The sequence below is a fragment of the Bombus flavifrons genome, chromosome 13, assembly GCF_040668555.2.
Source record: "Bombus flavifrons isolate JBK064 chromosome 13, iyBomFlav1_principal, whole genome shotgun sequence".
NCBI classification, from domain to species: domain Eukaryota; kingdom Metazoa; phylum Arthropoda; class Insecta; order Hymenoptera; family Apidae; genus Bombus; species Bombus flavifrons.
The window spans coordinates 9,361,842-9,382,500 of NC_138454.1; the positions used below are offsets into that span (position 1 = coordinate 9,361,842).

The 20,659-nt window shown below is 38.2% G+C and overlaps 2 protein-coding genes across 11 annotated transcripts in view; one reads left to right on the plus strand and one right to left on the minus strand.

Annotated features, from left to right (window-relative positions):
* LOC138186288 (uncharacterized) overlaps nt 1–20,659 on the minus strand; it is a 356,044-nt gene that overhangs the window by 20,241 nt on the left and 315,144 nt on the right. The window lies entirely within an intron of this gene.
* Nucleotides 931–20,659, plus strand: part of Ypel (Yippee-like) — a 23,902-nt gene continuing 4,173 nt past the window's right edge. Inside the window, exons 1-5 of one of the 10 annotated variants that reach the window (XM_069125983.1) lie at nt 931–3,180; nt 3,269–3,428; nt 3,476–6,041; nt 12,730–12,970; nt 19,017–19,341. In XM_069125983.1, coding sequence (XP_068982084.1) covers nt 1,805–3,180; nt 3,269–3,428; nt 3,476–4,138 — 2,199 coding nt within the window. In that variant the 5' untranslated portion in view covers nt 931–1,804 and the 3' untranslated portion in view covers nt 4,139–6,041; nt 12,730–12,970; nt 19,017–19,341. Of the gene's footprint in view, nt 3,181–3,268; nt 3,429–3,475; nt 6,042–9,124; nt 9,799–12,729; nt 12,971–17,730; nt 17,904–19,016; nt 19,419–19,818 lie in introns of those variants that run through there. The other 9 variants (XM_069125985.1, XM_069125984.1, XM_069125981.1 and 6 more) reach the window with 9 other exon arrangements.

Here is a 20,659-nt window from a genome sequence, read left to right on the forward strand (position 1 = left end):
CTGGCTTTTTGCCAAGTCGTGAGCGCGAGCCATTAACGTGCGGGATTGCTTATCAGTTGCTGAGTCCGCGTTATTGCGTCGACGATGACCAACCGAGCGGCGGGCGACGCTGTTTCTGTCCTCGTGCCACCTAGATGCCCCCACGTTTCATAACTCGCCAGATATCAGCTATAAGCTATAAATGACGAAAGCGATCACGTTCACAAGAACCTACGTCCGTGATATTGACCTCCCATCGATTATGGAACTATTTGCGTGCATAGCGAAAAATTACCGCACAAAAATCATCCTTCTTTTTGTTTGTAAGCTGATTGTTTAGAAAACGCTTCAGGAAATCTCTTACGATACAATATACTAAAACAATGGTACATAAAACATTACGAATGAAGTACATTATAAATGCAATTTATAATGATTTTTATCGGAGTAACAATTTTTAGTTATATATACTTAACTTTGTATGAGATACCCGAAGTTTGATATTTAATAACATTATCTGTGTACAGAAAAATGAATTTAAAAAAAGGGAATAATGGTTATATCTATTATATGATAATTATTTTCACACGTGGAAAGTAGTTATAGTGTAATTAGCGTTGTTGACACTGGATGTAATCACCTCATACTTGTTTTCCCCTTTACATCCTGAAGGAGATAATTGATTACTACGAAACCTATAATTATGGGTTATCGCTATGTTAAAATAGACCTTTCACTTTCCACTTGTAGCTATAGTAATTGCACATAGAAATTTTATAATGAAACATCGTTATATGAAAAAATTTCAATATACCTTTTTGTCAAGAGACGAACGAGTAATAAAAAGATTGTTGGAAAGAAGAGTAATAACTTGTAACCTGTGAACATTTAAATATGGTGGAAGAAATCGCGTCGGCGGTACAGTGTTGCCAGTACGGAAGTACTCGATGACGCTATGCCAGGTTTGCTCCCTCCAAAACCGCGCGTGCATTGGCAGCATTGTTTTTTGGTAGTTTACAAATAAAATGGCCGATATATGAGGCTATTTTGTATGGACAATAAAATATGCAATTCTGTAAAATTAATGACCATCGGCCGCTTGTGTATGTATGTCAAAGTATAGGTTCAGTGCCGCGAAATACGAGAAAAGAAGGTGAAGTGTAAGTGAGCGTGTGGGAGTGCCGTGAGAGGAAGGTGGAGGTTGTCTTTCAAGACCCGTGGACGCCGCGGGCCCGAACACCGAAACGAAGAATAACTTACGAACTCAAATATATTGAAAATCAACCGACCACTATATCTTTTTCATTGGCGCGCGGTGGCGCGGTGACAACAATACGAGAACGACACTAGATTTACGGAACCTGGTTTACAGCGCACAGGCCCCCTCTGCCGCCTGCTCCAATTCTTCAGGCACTCTCGCCTCACCTAAACACTGTGTGTTCCTAAGTCTGACAAAGCAACACTTGGGAACACACCAAGCATTTGTTATACTTTATGTGACAGATGACATACACATGGTGTTAATCACCTTTCATATTTTATTTTATGAATCTTGATTATCCATAAACTGTCTATTAATATCAAGGGGTCAAATATTATAGTAACTTAGAGCCGCTTCAGGCAGATATGATTCTCAATTTTGAAACCCACAGCTGAGATACTGGAGTGTGACGGGTACGTTTATTTAGAACCTTTCAAAATATTTCCCGCCGACCAGTTTGTTGTAGTGGAAAGAAATGGTGCAGACAATACGTTGACAGAGACGGAGGGGCCCACGAGCAGTGCGTCCAGCCAGCCCACCCCCTCCGTTACTCCTCTGTCAAACATGTGCACCACCCCTGGCAACGTAGGCACAGGATTTGGGTATGCTTGGTCCTTTGGTGGACCTGGAGCAGAAACCCGAGAAAATGCACAGGGTGAACTTACTACAAATATTAGTTATGCTGTGAATAATAATCAGGACCAAGGATCCAGTCAGAAGATACAGGTTGACATTAAACCAACTAAAGTTGCCAATAGTACACATCGTAGACCCATGTTCACTATGAATGAAACTTGTCAACAGACCCCGACAACGCATCATACAGCTGGAGCTCATAATCAAACACACGGCACACATGTTCGTACTAAGAAACATCACGACGTATTTTCATTAACATGCGACAAGGGAGGTTGTAATTGTGATGCTGCACATGCAACACCCCCACCATCTCTTTTTTCAAATACTTTAGTTTTTACTACAGCTGATAAACACGCTATGAGTAAGCATTTCATGACACCTCTTGGACCACTACAGCTCACAGCAGAAGAGTGCAATGAAATTTTAATGAAAAGAGCAGCTGCTGCTTCAAACCAATCCAATGTAAACAATGTGGCAACGAGCCAGACAGATAGTACAGCTCACTTTGGGCATGTTTTAACGCATGTGAACACTACACAAATCGAAACAAAGGTCAAGCAACAACAAGATATGGGAAGTCAGGTCAGAGTACCAAAAGAAAGACCGTATTCTTGTTCAGAATGCGGGAAGTCATTTCTTCTAAAACATCACCTTACAACACATGCAAGGGTACATACAGGAGAACGACCTCATGTTTGCGTTCATTGTGGTAAAAGTTTTGCACACAAACACTGTCTTCATACCCACCTACTCCTTCACAGTGCGGACCGACCATACCAATGCAGAGAATGTAAAAAGTCTTTTACACTAAAACACCACCTTGTAACGCACACGCGAGTACATACGAGAGAACGTCCGTTTGTTTGTCAAGAGTGTGGAAGATCATTTCCTTTAAAACGTCATTTAGTGACACATAGTAAATTCCACTCAGGGGAGAGACCTTTTGTTTGCGAAGAATGTGGAGAATCATTTTCTCAAAAGGATCACCTAACAATGCATTCGCGCTTCCATGGCAGTTTACATCCATTTGTTTGTCACGACTGCGGAGCAACCTTCCAGAGAAAGTTTGAGTTAGTGAATCATGGTCGTTTGCATGGCAGAGTTCCACATTCGTGTACTGTTTGTGGGAAAGAATTTCTCCAAAAGAGAACACTACTAGCACACATGCGCTTACATACAGGAGAAACTCCATTTGCTTGTACTGTTTGTGGAGAAGCATTTCCTCGAAAAACAGACCTGGTAACCCATTCGAAGATACATAACAATAATACGAACACAGACGAAAAATCTCTTATGTGCAGGTAAACAATAATTTCAATAACATATAGTTTAAATGTGTATGTCTGTCTATATTAAAATCTTCTGCATATGTTAAATTTAATGTTTCAGGGAATGTGGATTGGACTTCTCAAACCGGGAAGCTCTTACCCTGCACTTAAGGTTACATTCTGGTGATCGTACTCTTGTAACAGATCTCTGTGGGTTAGCAGCTGCTTTCCAACAAACCCCTGGACACTTCCTTACACCCAACACTTCTGGAACTCATCAGGTATTATCAACATTAGCATAATATACGAAATGCGTATACAATCAAAGGGTTTACAGATGAATGGACCCATCGGAAATCCCGGTGTCAGCCATATGCATGGTGCAACGCAAACATCACCACCTGTAGGAACAGGTCCGAAACCAAAACCACACGTATGTCCCGATTGCGGTCGTGGTTTCGCGCAGAAACATGGCTTGTCTCAACATCAAAGACGTCATACGGATGGTAGCTGCCATATAAGATCACACGTGTGCGATAAATGTGGAAAAGCGTTTTATCAGAAGAATCATTTGTTATTACATCAACGCCAACACATGGATCCCCCGCCCAGCATACTTCGGCAGCAACAGAGACAAGCTGCACAAGCTGCTGCTCAACAAGCACAACAACAACAACAACAACAGCAGCAGCAGCAGCAGCAACAACAACAACAACAGCAACAGGTACAGCAGCAACAAGTGCAACAACAAGTGCAACAACAACAAGTGCAGCAGCAGCAAGTGCAACAAGTGCAACAGCAGCAGCAGCAGCAACCTCAACAGCAACAAACAACGTGCACTGTAGATACAAAAACAATACAGCTTCAAGCAATACAGCAGGTGCAACAACAAGTTCAACAACAGGTACAACAGCAGGTACAGCAACAGCAACAACAACAACAAGCGTGCTCTGTGGACACTAAAGCAATACAGTTAAATGTCACTATGTGAGACGATATAGAAAGTGGGGATTGGTCAATCCCTGGAACAATAGCACTCCCAAATGCGCACCCTGCTGCCACCCTCTGCACGCACTTCTCTTGTACTAACATTACACGTTAGATATATTTATTATCTCTAGAATCGAATACAAAATAACCAATTTTATTACAAGAGTATATATACAAAGTATACATATTATATTCTAAATATGTAAGGCTTGTAACAAGAAAATAAAAATAACCATATATTAGTGTTTTACATATACTTTATATATCATTTACTCTAGATATGTAAAATGAAACTAAACAAATTAGTTGCCTTAATGAGACGAAGAATTTTAATGAATATATTAACTATTGTTTGGTGAACATTTTTTCATTTACTTTTAATTAGTAGGACATCACTTTATAAGAAAATACATATTGAATAAACAAACGTAAAAAATAAGTTTTTTATGTACTACTGCTTTGTTGTTATCCTTCATGCTGCGCTTGTATGGTGAAAGTCGAGAGAAATGTTGATCGTGTGAATGATCAGTAAAAAATAAATATGTAGAATGTATCAAGAAAGAGGGAGAGGGTGGCAGACATAGCGCATTTATGGAGCATTTAAAATTGTAGGTCTGCCCGAAAAAAGAGAGATGAATGGTGTCTTTAAACGTATTTTTTACGTTATAGCAATTCGCAAAATTTGTTTAACAAATTCTAGAGAATTAAGAGCGCAAGAGCATTACGAAAATTTATATTCCATTAAATGGACAGTTATTAGCTTTATTAATTCGAAGGATTCGAATAAAGTTCGAATCGTTAAAATTGTTTTGTTTTTATATGATTGATAGCGTTTTCATTTCTTGAACTTCCGTACTTTCTTATGTTCTCGACTTCGACTTTTTTACTTTATAATACTAAGATATGTGTGAAAGCCATTCACATATTCTTACAAAAAAACATCCAGCATAGTAAACTTTTGTAATAGTTTTGTCAGAGATATGTAATAGCTAATAGAATTGCGCAAAGAAATGAAAGAAGTAATAAAGGTAGCTTTCCTACATAGTTTTAACATACATATATATTTTTTCCAGACAGATAAACATGCAATGCGTTTTTTCGTGATTTTACACGAAAGTGAAACACGACCTAAATTAGAATCACATTTTTAAATGGAAGAAAAAAAGGAGAAAAATTGTTAAACGATGAAATATTGTAAAACGAGCTTTAATGTGCCTTTTTTCAAGCTCGCAATTAAAGTACCTTTCCTTCTTCTGCATTCCTGTTTCTATTCGCATACGATACAGATTGTCTTGTGAAAGTAAACGTTTTGCCCACGCGCATGAAAATATATGGGCTACACGAAACAATCAGTATTCATATTTCTTTCAAACTATGAAAATACGAGCATGTAGTACATCTATGCGATTAAAATTTTCATTCGTTTCATTTGTGCAATATATAAGTTTATTCAAGTTACTTACAGTCACACACGAATCAAACGCTTCGAATGCAGCGGTACTTCACTTGTTTACTCATTTAAACATCCTGAAATCTCCCGCGTTTCGTTTGGTAATGTAATAAAAAATAGAAGATAGGTAACACGCATTTGTTCATAAGCGATATCTGGCGGTGATGTCCGGAGATAGACGAATGCAAATAGCGCATGCGCATAGGTCATCGTATATCGTCCCGCCTGCGGACGAACCGAAATAAATCGAACGACGCCGAGCCGATCAGCAGTACGGTGCTCGCTGGATGCGACTGTTTCGCGTTAGTGATGATCAAAACGAGTTGTCGTCGTCGTTGTTTGTGGCATTTCGCGAAGACGAAGAAGCCGTGATCCGTGATCAAAAGCTCGAGACGGAGAAGAGGCCGAGGACACACATCGTCGCTCGTTGCCGCGGCCACGGATGCATATGGAGGTGCGTAAACCCTTGTTTCGATGCACCCTCTTCATCTATGCACACGTTTTTTCTTTGCTTTGAAAACATTACAGACACTTCCTTCAACACCACTGCTATTTTCCTATGTGATCTCCTCTGTCCCGTGAAACATGATTTAGTACTCGAATGTATCCTGGACAATTGAAAGTGCAATAGATGCATTTATCACAGGAATTGTTATTTACGATATCTGCGTCGAATCGAAGGATCGTTATTCGTTGAAAACTTTCAATTTCGTACATTACCTCGAGTTAATATTTTTTTACAAATAATAGTATGTTTGAAACGCGATTCGAGGAAACGTCCATGCTGTTTTCATTCGGTCAGCCTGTGCTTGGAACGACGCAATACTATTTTTTCTTCTTTAAGTTTGTTTATTTGATGTGCAATCATTCAGGTGATTAGAATAGTATCATCTTGGGTTGTGCAAACGTATGTGAATTTTGCACGACAGTGAACTCTCCCTTGGAAATAGGCCGCAGATTAAAAGTACGTGCGCATACGGCATTGGACTTTGTGTACGCTCTCAGCTGACGGGGGCCTGTCAGCTGCCTTCCACGAGAAGATCAGGGCCGTCATTTTGTGTGGCGTTTCCATACGATTTTTCCCGTTACTTCGTTTATCTGAAATTTTACAATCGACTCGTTCCATTTCGTTTCTACCTTGATGGTACACTTTAATTACAATTTTTCTTCGCTTAGTAACAGTGCATAATCTGCCATATCGAATAGCTCTGTCGTCACGTCCGCACGTGTGCGTAGGACAAGAATCTATTATTCCATTGTTAATTGATCATTGTACACTTAGTTTACACTCATTTAACATCTCATTACATTTCCATCAGCTTCTCGTATGTATACCTCGTTTCTTTTTCGAATACATTTTTATTTGTCGACTTTTTTTTATTCAAATTTTTTAAATCGCTTCTCACTTACAATGTCAACGACATCGTAATATTCCGCGTCAGTGGTGATAATTTCGTTGATACTTAACCGGCAATCTCACCAAGATAATGCGCGCCGTCTTGTTTTGTACACATTCACAGCTGATTCAACCGCCGCGTCTTAAAAACGTTCAAACTGTTATCTTTTAGTACGCGGGTACCCTTTTGCGACATTTCTTCTCTCTGCTGTATGTGAACGCGTTCGTACAGAATGGCTTCGATCGCTCTGAAAAAACCGTACATACATAATATCCAGCATAGTACCTGTGGTAAAGGCTAACAATAAGTGGTAGAGGGAATTGACGTAACGCTTTGCTTCTTCCCTCTGTGTGTTTCCACCCGAGACCACCAAACTTCGATCGATTTTTCTATCGTAAATATTTGGCCAAGCTTACATCAACATTTACGTATCGTCGATTTGTTAAAAGAGTGACATCTAAAAAATTGTCAATTCTGAAGTATCTACAAAAATTAATCTTTTATTTATTTTTCATTAATCTTTTATTTTATTTGATTAATATTTTATTTTTATTTTCTATAAGAACGATACTACTTATTAATATCGAATTATTTAACGAAAGGAATATTACAATGCAAAAATTGTATCAATTCCTTATTTAATAGTATTTTATTAAAGATCCTCAAAACCCAAAGTCTATTATCCCAACAATAAAAGAAAAGAAATTCTTTTTTATTACTAGATAATGGAATTATTAATAATTTTCAAGTTTAAAACGATCTTTTGAAAAATGGACTTTTCCTAGTTGTGTCTTTTAGTAAATGGATGATACAAGTTGACTCTTACTATAAAAATCATACCGTCAACAGAAATTCTCTAAAAGGGAATAGTATATAGATCTACTTTCCTTGTACTTGTACCGATTGAGTACAATTTGACTACGGGTTTCTCGAGTCGATCGAGCGCCTTTCGAATTTAATAGCCCGAGAACCGTTTGGTGTATGGACGGTGTCCATACACACAAAGTGCATATTAAGGTGCAATTCGCTTTGAAAGCGACATCCGCGTGATGCGTTCGTCCACAGGACGCTTTACATGGAAAATTAAATATGCGCGACGAGTTACGAAGGACGATGACCCGAATTAACTAAACTCGAAGCTGCTGCTGTGCGCCGCGCTTGTTCCTCTCCCGGTGTTTATTTAAGCTGCAGTGGTGTAGCCTCGCTTGATTCCTGTCTAGCCAGGCAACAGCGACCAAACCAAGCTGCTATACAGTCACTTTGATTCGCGCAACGAAAGTTCTTCGCTCGTTCCTTCGTAACCATGCTATTGGCCATACCAATATACACCTACCATATGTACAGTACTCTGCAAAAATATTCTTACACCATTTAACAAATACAAATCTTTTGTTTTCTTTTATGAATGAATGATAATATACTTTTACGATACACTTTAATTCTATTCTTATTTATAAAGAAGCATTTACCCAAAAATTTCCTAGAAGTAATTCCCTAGAAAGTTGTTAGTTAATTTTATGTAATTAATTTTGTGTATGAGCTTTTTCTGCCTCCTCAATAACAAAAGTTCTTTTAGGACGCTGTCAAATAAGTTTTCGGTAAATTTATTTCATATTATTGTGTTTGATGTTAAGATATTTACACTATTGTACCAAATTTGCTTTTTTACGAGGAAGTGTTTCCGTGATATTAATACAAGGACTACCAGACTGCTCGAAATTCGCAATTCTTTATAGAAATTTTATAATGTACAACGGTGCATCTATAATTTGTAGTTTTATATTATATTTTTTTTATAAATTCTTCATCTTGAGTTCCGTGATACAAGTTCTGTAGTTCTAGTCTTAAACTTCGACGTCCACCGAACAAAGCAAAATATACACGTTGAGTAACACGATACCGATATTTTAGCTATTCGTGTATTATGTATAAAAGAAGTTCCACGGAATACATACTCTCGAATAAAAAGACTACCTGTAATGATCGTCTCTCTAATCGTTATACACAGTTATTTAAATTTTCTAAAAGTGGGAATTCTAGTATAATTATGACTAATTAGTGGCTTGTTGTTATTATCTCTCCGTAACGCGTTACGCTTCGATATAGCCAATTTTTTAAGTCTTTTTTAATTCTGTTATAGTCGTTGAATATTTCAAGCAAGCAAACGCATCGAATTTTCTGTTTCCATGAACGCGTCCTCCGTGGACCTGTTGGACGACGCTTTTGTGTACGTTTACAGCTGATTGGGCTGTCAGCTGGGCTGCGCGCGATAGAACCATCTAGCAGGCTGGCCAACGCATGTTCCAGAACGCTCCGAGGGGGTCTTGTTTTTCTCTTGCTTTTTTTCTTCCTCTGTCATTTCCCAGCAGAGGCTCTGCTCGCTGGCGACCACGCCAGTCAGGGCAATGCCTCTTACAATCTTTAAACTTATCCCTGCTGAGTCGCTAGCGGTTGGGATAAGGTGAAGGGTTATATTCGACGCGTTTGCGTTATACATGTACGCAAGCGTAAACCCTCGTCTATACTGGATGTGTATTATAAGTTTTGCCGGCCAAACCTTTCGAGTAAGTTTTACGAATATAAATAAGAAAAATAAAATGCTGTATAAACAGTGGTCTTTTATAGTTGTATTAAGAATATGACGTATGAGAGGAACAGTATTTCAGTCTGCAAAGTTGTAATTAGGTCTCATATTATTAGACTTGCACAGAGAATTTCGTAAGGAAAATTATGTTAAGTAAGTTGATACAAAAAATTCATTGAAACGAAATAGAGTTGACAAATAAACTTTACTATTCTTATTGTTACGTGTAATAGTTACCTGAAGTTTTTTATCGCTATTTTCCTATCTTTCTTATAACTTTTTAATAATTAACAATAAATTGTCGAACGACTGTTATTTATGTAACATTCTTTTCTGATCTATATTTATCAAATATACCGAAAAAGTATAACCGAAAACAATTGTGACACTTTTATAGGGATCTATAAATAACGTCCAGTTTCGTTTTTCTTTTTATACGCTATTTTTACGCGTATTCGGTAATATAACGGATGTATTTCTACACAATGGTAATTTATTAACGATTTTCAGCTAAATATGCGTGCTAAAATTACTATATTGCCAAATGTTTAGCGGTGATTGTACTTAATTGTAATCGTTCTCGTACGTGAAAGAAAATCTTGCAACATCGGGAAAAGTTACGAACGACCTTTAATTCCAGGAACGTATTTCTAGTTAGTCATAATAGCTGGTAAAACGTGACAAACTACACGAAGATTCCCATTCATAATTCGTACAGTTATACGACACAAGTAAACTTCCGTTAGAAACGTTCTTTATTACCGAACTATAAACTAACGCACATATTATTTTCTTCGCACGCACTTGATTAAACTCGGCTCTCATGGTAGTGGGGCTCGGCGCGGGTTTGCGATCAAAAACCTCGCTATCATTTATCACTCTACCGCTGCACTGGTTCGTTGTACGTGCGTGACCTACGCAACTTGACTTCGCTTTTTTTTTCAAATCGTTCTCTCATTTTTTTTGCATTGTAACGATTGTACAACAGAAGAGTTTACGTAATTAAAAAAAAAAAAATCAAACTGAAGACTTAGGATATAGCAATTCTAATGTGTATTTAAAAAAACATTATTTCTTTTTTTCAAAACGACCAGACGAACTGATTAGATCACGATACTGGCTTTTTTCTACTGATTCCGACGATCCCATGCGATGCTTCGTTACAGATTGGATTATATTCTTTATCTGGAACATATATTCCGGATTGTATTTGAAGTCCTTGCCACGCGCCATTGGTCTGCTTGTCCGGTGGCCATTGCTTGGAATAATAGGGACACGGATAAATATGAAGTCCATTCACTGTTCCACGCATATAATTGAAATGTTTCAAATCGAACGTTCGCTACGATAGATATCGAAAACAATGGGTTACGCTTGATTATGACATATACCTGGAACATGTCATCTTTACACGAAATTTAAGTTCGCGGCTATTCCAAGTATCGATAAAATGATACACGCATATCTCCCCTTGCTTATTCTTTTTATTATTTTTCCTAATGTAATTACGAGGTAAATAAGAAGCAGAGAAAGACGTAGTGTTTTCGTCGCTCTCGCGTAGTGCATCGTCGTTTTTGTTTGATTTTACTCATAGTTGACGAGCCAATAGTCGAAGCCGTACATACTATACGTAAATATAACCACGCATATGTATATGTTTACTCGAGTCTGGAATACATACAGATATATATGTAGATACAAGGAAGGAGGAGTTTAGGGGGAACAAGGATGAAAGAAAACGCTGACCACCAACAACGAGCTCTAATAGGAAAGAGGCTATTCGCTTTGTGTTCATCGATTTGATAATGTAGTACTTGTCTTTCGTAATACGTTTTAGAAAGCTAGTCAAAATGCTGGAATTTAAGGTTTAGATTTCCTATTATCATGGTTATCTCGGTTCGTCGAACGTTGTCAGTACGCGCGGATCACTAATTATGTTCAACGAGTCGTCGCGATGAAATGTAAATCTGCACGGCAAAAAAGCCAGCTGGGTTATTGAATCGTCGTGCAACGATTTGCTCGGAAGTATGATTCATTCGTACTCATGCATACGCTTGTCCAACGCACCGCCACATGTACGCTACGCAATTCGTGCGTTTTCCTTTTGTATTATTTACCATGAATCAGTAGCCGTACTTAGTTAGGTTTATATATTTACGTTAACGTGTTTGTTCTCCCCACCATTATTTGTTTTCATAGAACAAAACTCAGGTATTTAGGATATTAAGGACTCACTTTTATGGTTGTCTGGCTTAGGATTATGTGTATTCCTGGTATAGAGCCTACCTTGTTAACTGGTCACATTTAGTCCTGATTTATGGCCAATTAGCCATTAAATTTTCATAAATCTTAACGTAACGATATTAAAAGAGCGAAGTTTTTTTTAATAAAATCTTTTATTTCAAACCTAAAAGATCTCGCCAATAGCTTCAACGCGATTAGAAAAAAATATTCGCAGCAACGCATTCACTCTTATCGCGATCCGTTTCTTTCTTCGCGTGGTGTGCATGGCACCGTTATATTGTATATAATTACTCGTTGCTCTTGCATGCAATCTTGCTCGTGGTTCAACAATCTTGGCGCTTTTAGACGTCCGCGCGAATTATTTATAAAACGATCGTGCACCTTGCTCAACGAAAGAGTTATCTGTATGCTAAGCGAGAACACGCCGTTGCTCGTCGTTCAGTCCCGCCACGCCGCGGCGTGTAATGTAAAACTTGTTGCGAAGAAAACGCGCGCAACGCGACGTCTTTAGAGTCATTGTTCTCTCTCTCTCTCTCTTTCTTTCCCTTACTCGTGGGGGAAATACGCGGATGTATGAATATACGCACTAGGCGATCGTGTGTGAGCTTGTTCCTCCCGTTGCGGATGTCTGCTTGAAATTTTTCGGTTGCTGCGTACACGAAATATCTTCGAATATTTTGGTTCCTAGTCGCGATCTTACGTTTACCGTAACATATGGATCGATAGCGTTCTCTTGGTAAGTAACGTGTTCAGGAACAAAGAAACAAATCCGCGGTCACTTTCCGTAGAAATAACTGGCCGAATGATATCTGGATTGCATTACCTTTCTCACTTTATATCGGACCGCAACGTGTCTACCGTCGATTATTTTAGCTTAGCATCGAAATAGAATTTAATAGAATGTGTTTCTTTCTCAGGTTTCCGATATGAAGTTTAAAGATGTTTTGTGAATTGGGCTAATGGAAATGATCAAAGTATTGAGAAATTCATGAAATCAAATTTTCTTTTTTATGGAAATGTTTATTGCTTACAATGCACTATCGGATTCTTATCCCTATTCGAGAGGTCTGCGTGATTTATTAAAGCCATATCTTCCTGTGCATTCAATGGAAGACAAGGGAGAAGAGATATCGTCGTTGCACGACGACTAAAGGGAACGTAAGTCGACGATGTTTCTTACGAACTATGTGCATAAAGGCGTCGTGTTGGAATAAAATTGAAATACTTACGAAAAATAACGATAAAATGGTATTCTTCCTACATATTTACATATACGTTTCTTGTTAAATCGTACCATACGAAATTCTATCAAGGCTCAATGTTTACATCGTATTATCAGCGAGAGATATTTTGATCGTCGCGTAAAACGTGTTAAATCCATGTCGACGAGATAAAGAGGGAAACGACGCAACGTCACTCGTTTCCTTATCACTAATGTTTGTGTTTATGGTGCACTTGGTATTCCAAGTGCGTACATTCGCTATTTACACTTAGCCGGAGATCAACAGCTTTTTGGGACCCACGTACCTCGCGCTTGTACCATTGCGAATCTTTGTAGAAAAAGTATAATACGCAATCTCCTTGTTTTTACTTCTCATTTGCTTTTTATTTTTTGACGTTCGTTTCTATACAATATATTGTTAGTCGCGCATAGTATTTATTCGTATCCAAACGTTGATCTTTTTACGCTCACGTACGTTACGTGTCGTCTATCTTCAGTTTTTATAGCGAGATACGAACTGTGAAATTCAAATGCAGAGACTATACATACACATTTAATGCATATACCTGAATCGACTTAGAACGTAAACGTCGTAAATATTCGATTTTGCTGTTACGTTTCTTTTTCCGTGTCCCTATTCTGAATTAAGTGTACATCCATTGATATCACCTTCTCGTTGAAATTTTCAGACCTTTTATCAATCGAAGATTTGAACCCTAGTCAATGTTCGAGCATGTTGATTTTTCTAAATGTACGACATTATCGCAATACGAACATTTGCTTAATTCTACATGTACATTTGTGCTGTGTACCTTCTGCTGAGTAAATTCGTCGATAATAAATATCTTTTTTCAGACAGGAAGTAGCACTTCGAACTTCTATTTCTTTTTATCAATGCAGTTAAAAAACTTGTTTTTCAGGAAAAGGTCAGTTTGTAAAGATCAGGAGACTTTACTACGTTGTATTCTAGAGTAAACAGATTGTGCAAAACGTAAACATTATCGTGTGTGAGCTACTTGGCAAATGTTTGTAAAATCTGTGATCCTTCGCTGTTTCTCTTTTTATTTTTATTTTTTTTTTCTGTGGGTCTGTTATCATGAAAGACGTTGATTTACGTCGTCTCTGCATGTAATCCAAGTTAAGGCCGTATCACCGTGTACCGCCTTGCATGTGATATGCAATAGAAAACATTTTGTCAATACACGCGATGACGCGCGGAGTCGTGACTGTATTGCATGACCCGCGATGCGTGTTCCGTCGATCGTGGGTCAAACACGTGATTGCCTTCTCGCGAACGCCACTGTTCACGATCATCTATTTAACCCTTTTCCGTATAGGGTTAGTCGTTGAAGAGAGTTATCGATTATCGCGCGTGACATATCGAACTGCAACATAGCGCGTCTTTCATCCTTTTTTTACATCATGGAGATTACCGATATCTCGTTTATCGCTGTAGTCGATCACGATCGTATCCTCAGTTGTGTGTGTGTATGTGTGTGTATATATATATGTGTATATATGTCAATAAAGTTGTGAACTCGAAATGAAATCCGACAGGAACGAAATGAAATTATTACGAAATGAAATTGTACGACTACGCACACGTACATATGTAATTGACCGGCACTATAGTCATCATATAGAATTTGAAGACTTACCTTGAGAATTAAGAATAACTAATATTTTTATCGAAATATACGATCGTCTGTATTCTTAGAGAAGTATCGTCTATGTGCTTGAAATATGTTTTCCACGCTTCTGTAGCCACTCGTCATTTTAAACGACAACTTATAAATGGCGCCACTTAAACGATGGACAACATTCTATGAATACAAAAAGAATACATGAAATATACATCAAATATGCAAAGAATATACATACGTACCTAGACATGTACGTGATTCGTTCATGGAACACTTTCTTTTGCATGTGAATTATCGGTCGCGTGTAGATTCTCGATTATGCCACGGAAATTCTTTATCGATGCAATCGGTAATTTTTGTCGGAAGAATGCTCGTTTCTTCGTTTTACGCTGTATCAAATATAAGAGCCTGATAATTTTCAACCTATGCGATTAATGGCTCACTAAATGGCATCGTGATACGTGTGCAACACATTTGCATGGATTGCCGTTGTCCACGTTATAACGTAACGATTGTTTTATACATATTTGGAATCGATACGATAATTCTACTGCAAATTAGCCGGCGTGAAAATGCTCGAACAGTAAAAAACAAAAAAAAATGAGGAATTGTAGTCAATTCGTATGGAACTCGTACGTTCGACCTCTAGTGGAAATTAGAGCGTATTTACTAGCACTTTTTAAGCTGCTTATATCAACTTTATTATACTAACCTTACCTGTTATATCGAGTTAGCGAAAGGTTAAGGGGAAGCCTATTATGTTATATCGTGTACTAGCTCTTAGTCTATGGTGTAGCCATCTAGAACTTAATAGAAGTATCAAAATTTCCAAACAAATACGTACATTCGGTTCACCGAAGAGTTTAGATGGCTGGCCGAGCATGAAATCGATTAAAATTGATTTCTGGTTAGATGGCTACGGTACACGAACGCAAGGTTCGCCGAGGTCCTTGAAACAGGTGCTACGCGACTCCTCGCGAACTTCGATAGTTTCAGCTTAATCTACTCGATAGTGATTTCGCTGTAACAGCATCCCGAATAATCGCGCGCTTGTCACGTGTTTGTATTGGGTTACCACATGATGCGTGTGGTATGTGTTGGCTCCGTTGAATGAAGTTTAGTCGAAGATGGCCGCAACTCCTTATTCAATGGAGCCGAGAACAATAATACGTGGAACGTGGAGGATTATACCTCGACATCGGGACCAAATTAGTATCGGCAAGAATTTTTGTACCGTTGGCCGTCAGCCATGTGTCCATGTGCTTTTATTACGACGGTTGTCACATTTCTACTAGATTGAAACAATTTTGTGCGTCGTCGTACGCGTATGTGTGCGCGAACGATCATTAACATAAGTGTTATTTAACGACGCTTCATGAATCTTTACGATCGTTTCAATTTACGATTCTGATAGAGTAGTTCATTCGGTGCCATTTGGGATGCTGGTCAATATGAATCGAACATCTACGCGAACAGTGGCAAAACGATCGGTTCGGTTTAGTTCGGTTGTCGGTTTCAATTGGGAAGAATAAATGAACATCGCGTCGTTTTCAACGTTCATGGTCGATGTTAACTCCTTGCTCTATGACTTTTTTAGTATATAGTTATTTGAGCGAGCATTCAGTTTTTTAATTCAGTTTAGTCCAGTTTAGTTAGTTTAGTTTAGTTCAGTTAGTCGCTGATGCAACATCATATTCTACATAATATTTATTTAGTCATAAGAAACTGAAATTAGAGTTCAAATTAGATTTCTTTACGAATGTAATTTTCGATATTGTTCGATATTATAAGACAAATGATTAATTATTTCTATTCCAGACACGTGTACATCTGAATAAAAGAGATTGAATAATTTTCTAGCGAAAACACCTTCTTCTTTATTTTAAATGCGTGCACGATCGCTCTGTCGACCGAGAAGTTTAATATTGTCGATAGAGTTACCGGTTAAGTTAGAAATGGATGAGTTGGCCGCGCAAACGTGAAATTATCGATGGGAAGAATGCAAGCCTTAACGAAATTTTCCTCTAACCTGATTATCTTTCGCGCCGATTAAATTTCCCGCGGGAAGATTCCGCGATAATGTCGTTGAAAGGTTTTCTTTCATTCTATCTCCGCTATTTATATCGAATCGAAAATCTGCGAAAGTCACTCGACGAACTTTCGATCCAGCAATTAACGATCTAGCTCATTGCAATTGTTATCATTCCACGTTACGAGAATGTTTCTTATATGATATTAACGTAGAGATCATCCGAAAAAAAATTTCACGCCTGATTGGAAAAAGCCGATAAGATATACAATATTCATATTGATTGCATTTACCGCTGACTGTTAACCTTTGCAAAAGCGTAATCGGTATTTAATCTAATCATCTGTTTAGATCTTTATTGCGTTTATCTTGACATAATATTGTTTACCATTCTACAAATTGCCTCTTTATTGACCCTGAATGCTCGAAAGAAACGATATTTCTCGATAATTCTACGATGTATATCAAGTTTTAAGTGCTTTTTTTGCCTCTCGTGATCTTCTAAGCGTATTAGATTCATGTGAGACACATTTACACGGAACGCGTGTAAAAACATGTTCATAAATATGCACGTTTGTAACTAATACTTGAAGCGGCATATGAATTTAAAATTAAAGTAGAAATCAGAGGATATACAAGGTAGGACGTAAAATTTCTGTTTTATCGTTTCAGCTTTCGAAACATAAAGCATATGCGTCGTTCAATTCCCGATAAACGTTCGGTGTATCGCATAAATGGTTATTTCGTTTTATCTAATGTCTACGGATGTCCTGAAATTCTGGTGTCGATATCTATCTTTAGTATCAGAAGAATCCAATCGTTTATCTTATCATCCTACCGAATATCGTAAGGTTTCTGTCGTTCGATGAAAACACGACCGAAACATAAACGTCCAAATGGTTTTCTACGTTCCTTCGATTTTATAAAATTCCTTCCTTTGTCTTTAGTATTGGAACAAGGTGAACGGAAACATGACCATTTTTAAAAATAAGTTTCATTGTCTGTAAACATCATGAGTTACTGTTATGACTCACTCACGCGGTCTGAAACGTGTGTGCGACTGTTTGCAACTTCGCAACTAGAAGTTGTTCGCTGCGCAACTCAGTTTTCGAGAGTGAACTGTACGCTTTAGGGTTACGCAGTTTGCACCGCACGACATCTGTTCCACGTGTTTCCCTCTTGCACGCTTCGTCTGTAGTAAGTACATAACACGCATCATATATCAACAGCAGGTGAAGAAAAAAGAAAACAAAGCGTCTATCGCGGGTAGAAACGGGCTTTCACTGGATTCTTCGTGTCTTATTCATTGGCGAGGTGGGCTCGCGCGGCGCACGCCGTCTGCACCGGCATGGCACGGGGAAAAAAAGGATGACAAGAAAATCGGAAATTCCGAGGATGCGCCGGCGACGGGTAGCAATGACCTTGGGCCGTGTATTGACTCGGTGTTCCATCTCTTTGTTCCCAACAATTCGTCGGGAAACTTCTTTCTTACGGTACGGCCTCTCTGCGGATTCATAGTCCGCGGCCATCGAACCGCGCCACCATTCTATACAGTTGTTCTTTATCGTCACTGTATTCAAGGATGCTCGAGGAGATGCCTAAGAAATTTTTTAATCTAACCTGAGAAGCGTCTTTTATTATATCTTACATTATATTTAAAGGGTTCTATTCGTGTTTTTATTCAAGAGTTTCTGCGTTGTTTTGCACGATTCAGTTAATATCGTCAGCAAAACATTACAAGCTACAAGTTATCATATATTAATCATTGTCCTCGTAATTTGTTAGTCTATAGCGTCTATAGAGTCTATAGAAGCTAAATATAATTATAATTTTTATAATTCATATTCTTAATATTTGAAATAATTGTGGACTACTGCGTCGTTCCATTAGATAACTCTATGCATCTAGATATGAAACTACGTTTCAAGCTTAACCCTAGCAGATAATCGTTCGCAAACGCGAATTCGTATCTTTAAATGTAACACACGCAAACCGATAACGGTTTTACGTATTTGTGAATGAAAGTAACGTATGCTTTTAGTCTGTCAGACCGATCGGTGCCTTGTCGACATTCAAAATAAAATACGAATCGAATTATTGTATCGATTTATTTTTCGGCAGATTAAAATCGTCTCGAAATGTTATTCTCTTTCAAACCGTTCCGTTTCAAATATGCTAATTTCAATTAGTACAGAAACTACGTGCCACGAGTTTAAACATACAGAAAGTAAAATTAGTTTCAAGAAATTGAACAGATGTATAATTTGTTTTAATTACGTCGCATTCTTTTCCTTTTTTTATGGTCTTTAGAGTGACTCTCACGTGTCAGAAATAATACAGCAGGAAGTGTGTCCGGCGATTGTGTCACACAGGCTGTTAATTCCGCGCGCTGCCATAAGCCTGAAAAGTGAAGTACATAGTACCGTTATCGCAAGGCCACGACGAATCATTGTTTCGATTGATTCAAGCTGAGAAAGAAAGAGAACGAGGAGGACGGAAAGAAAGAGAAAGAGAGGGAACGTAGGCGAAGAAAAGGACGTGACGAAGAAGGATTGAAGAAGGAAAAAAGAGGAAGGAGAGGAGGATACGGGTTAAAGCCACAGAAAGCGTCTGGCTCTCTAAATCCAAATAAGAGGTTACCGTTCTTTCATTCTTATAAAGCAGGAACACCTCGCTAGGTCTAACAAAACAAAAGCTCTCTTATTTTTATATGTACGTACGCCACTATATGTGTGTGTGTGTGTGTGTGTGTCTTTTTCAATACAATATGGAAACGAGATGATCATAATTATGATGCACTTCTCATTCATATTAATGAACGATGCTACATTTTATTTCGAGGCCTTGAACTGAATCACAGCGTTGTTGATATTTTTAGTTTTTTCTCTCTCCATCTTTCACATTATTAATTTTGGGTAATGGGCGCTGCAGAAAACGAAGATCGTCCCGCTTCGAGATTTTTCTTTTCAAGAAGGCTTCGACGATGCATCTATATCGATATTTATCGTCGGTGCTTGATATACTTATATCGATAGAAATCGTTTTCTTTCAAGATTGCCTGAAGCACAATTTACATTGACGTTTCAAACCAAATGCTACGCTTTTGTTTCAGTATCTTTAGCAGATAAAAATGAAAGAAACTTGACGATTCTGACGATGAGTACAGCGGCCTTCAGACAGCTCAAGGTCACAGTAAGTTACAACAGGATACAGTTGCATTTAAGAACTACAGGCATATATAACCCCTGAGTGCCTCTGCTGCGGGATGCATCGTTCGTTAAACATCCTTGACTTGGAATTTGGAAATGATTTTCACAAAATTACTTTTCTATCCAAGGTCACTGTATTTTCTCTAGACATTATTACAAACCTCGTTCAACCACCTACCTAAAAGGATCTTTTTTAAATTTCTATTAAACCAAAGATTCTGGTTAAAGTCGTACAAATGCTATTCGTACAATCCTTTTCCTTTCAACATTTTAAAGTTTTCTCTCTCCAAATTAAGATTTTCATATTAAGATCGTGTGATCTCAAAAAGAAAGAAAAAACATTGTACAGAAACAGGTTGGAAGCGTGAACGTTTAACAAGAAGAGAGACTGGCCCGTGCTTCCTCGATCCTTATAAAGAAGTCTTTCTTTAGGTGCATCATAATAAAGACCTTGTCTCCTTTCTTTGTTTGAACACACGCCAGCACGTGGCGTAGCCGGTCGCTCGATATGGAGCGTACATCAATGCTATTGCGCTTCAAAATGTTCAAGCAGTTTCGCTGTTCCGCCGCTGTGCGCGCGTATGCATTTCTTATTTTCATATATGTGCGGTGCACCATATGTTATCTATTCTTTTTCTGCTTTTCTCTTTATCTTACCGACGCGATGCGGCAACCTTATTGAGATTTTTCCTCCCTCCTTTGCTTCTTCTTCTTCTCAGCTGTTGGTTTTCCATAGTACACTCT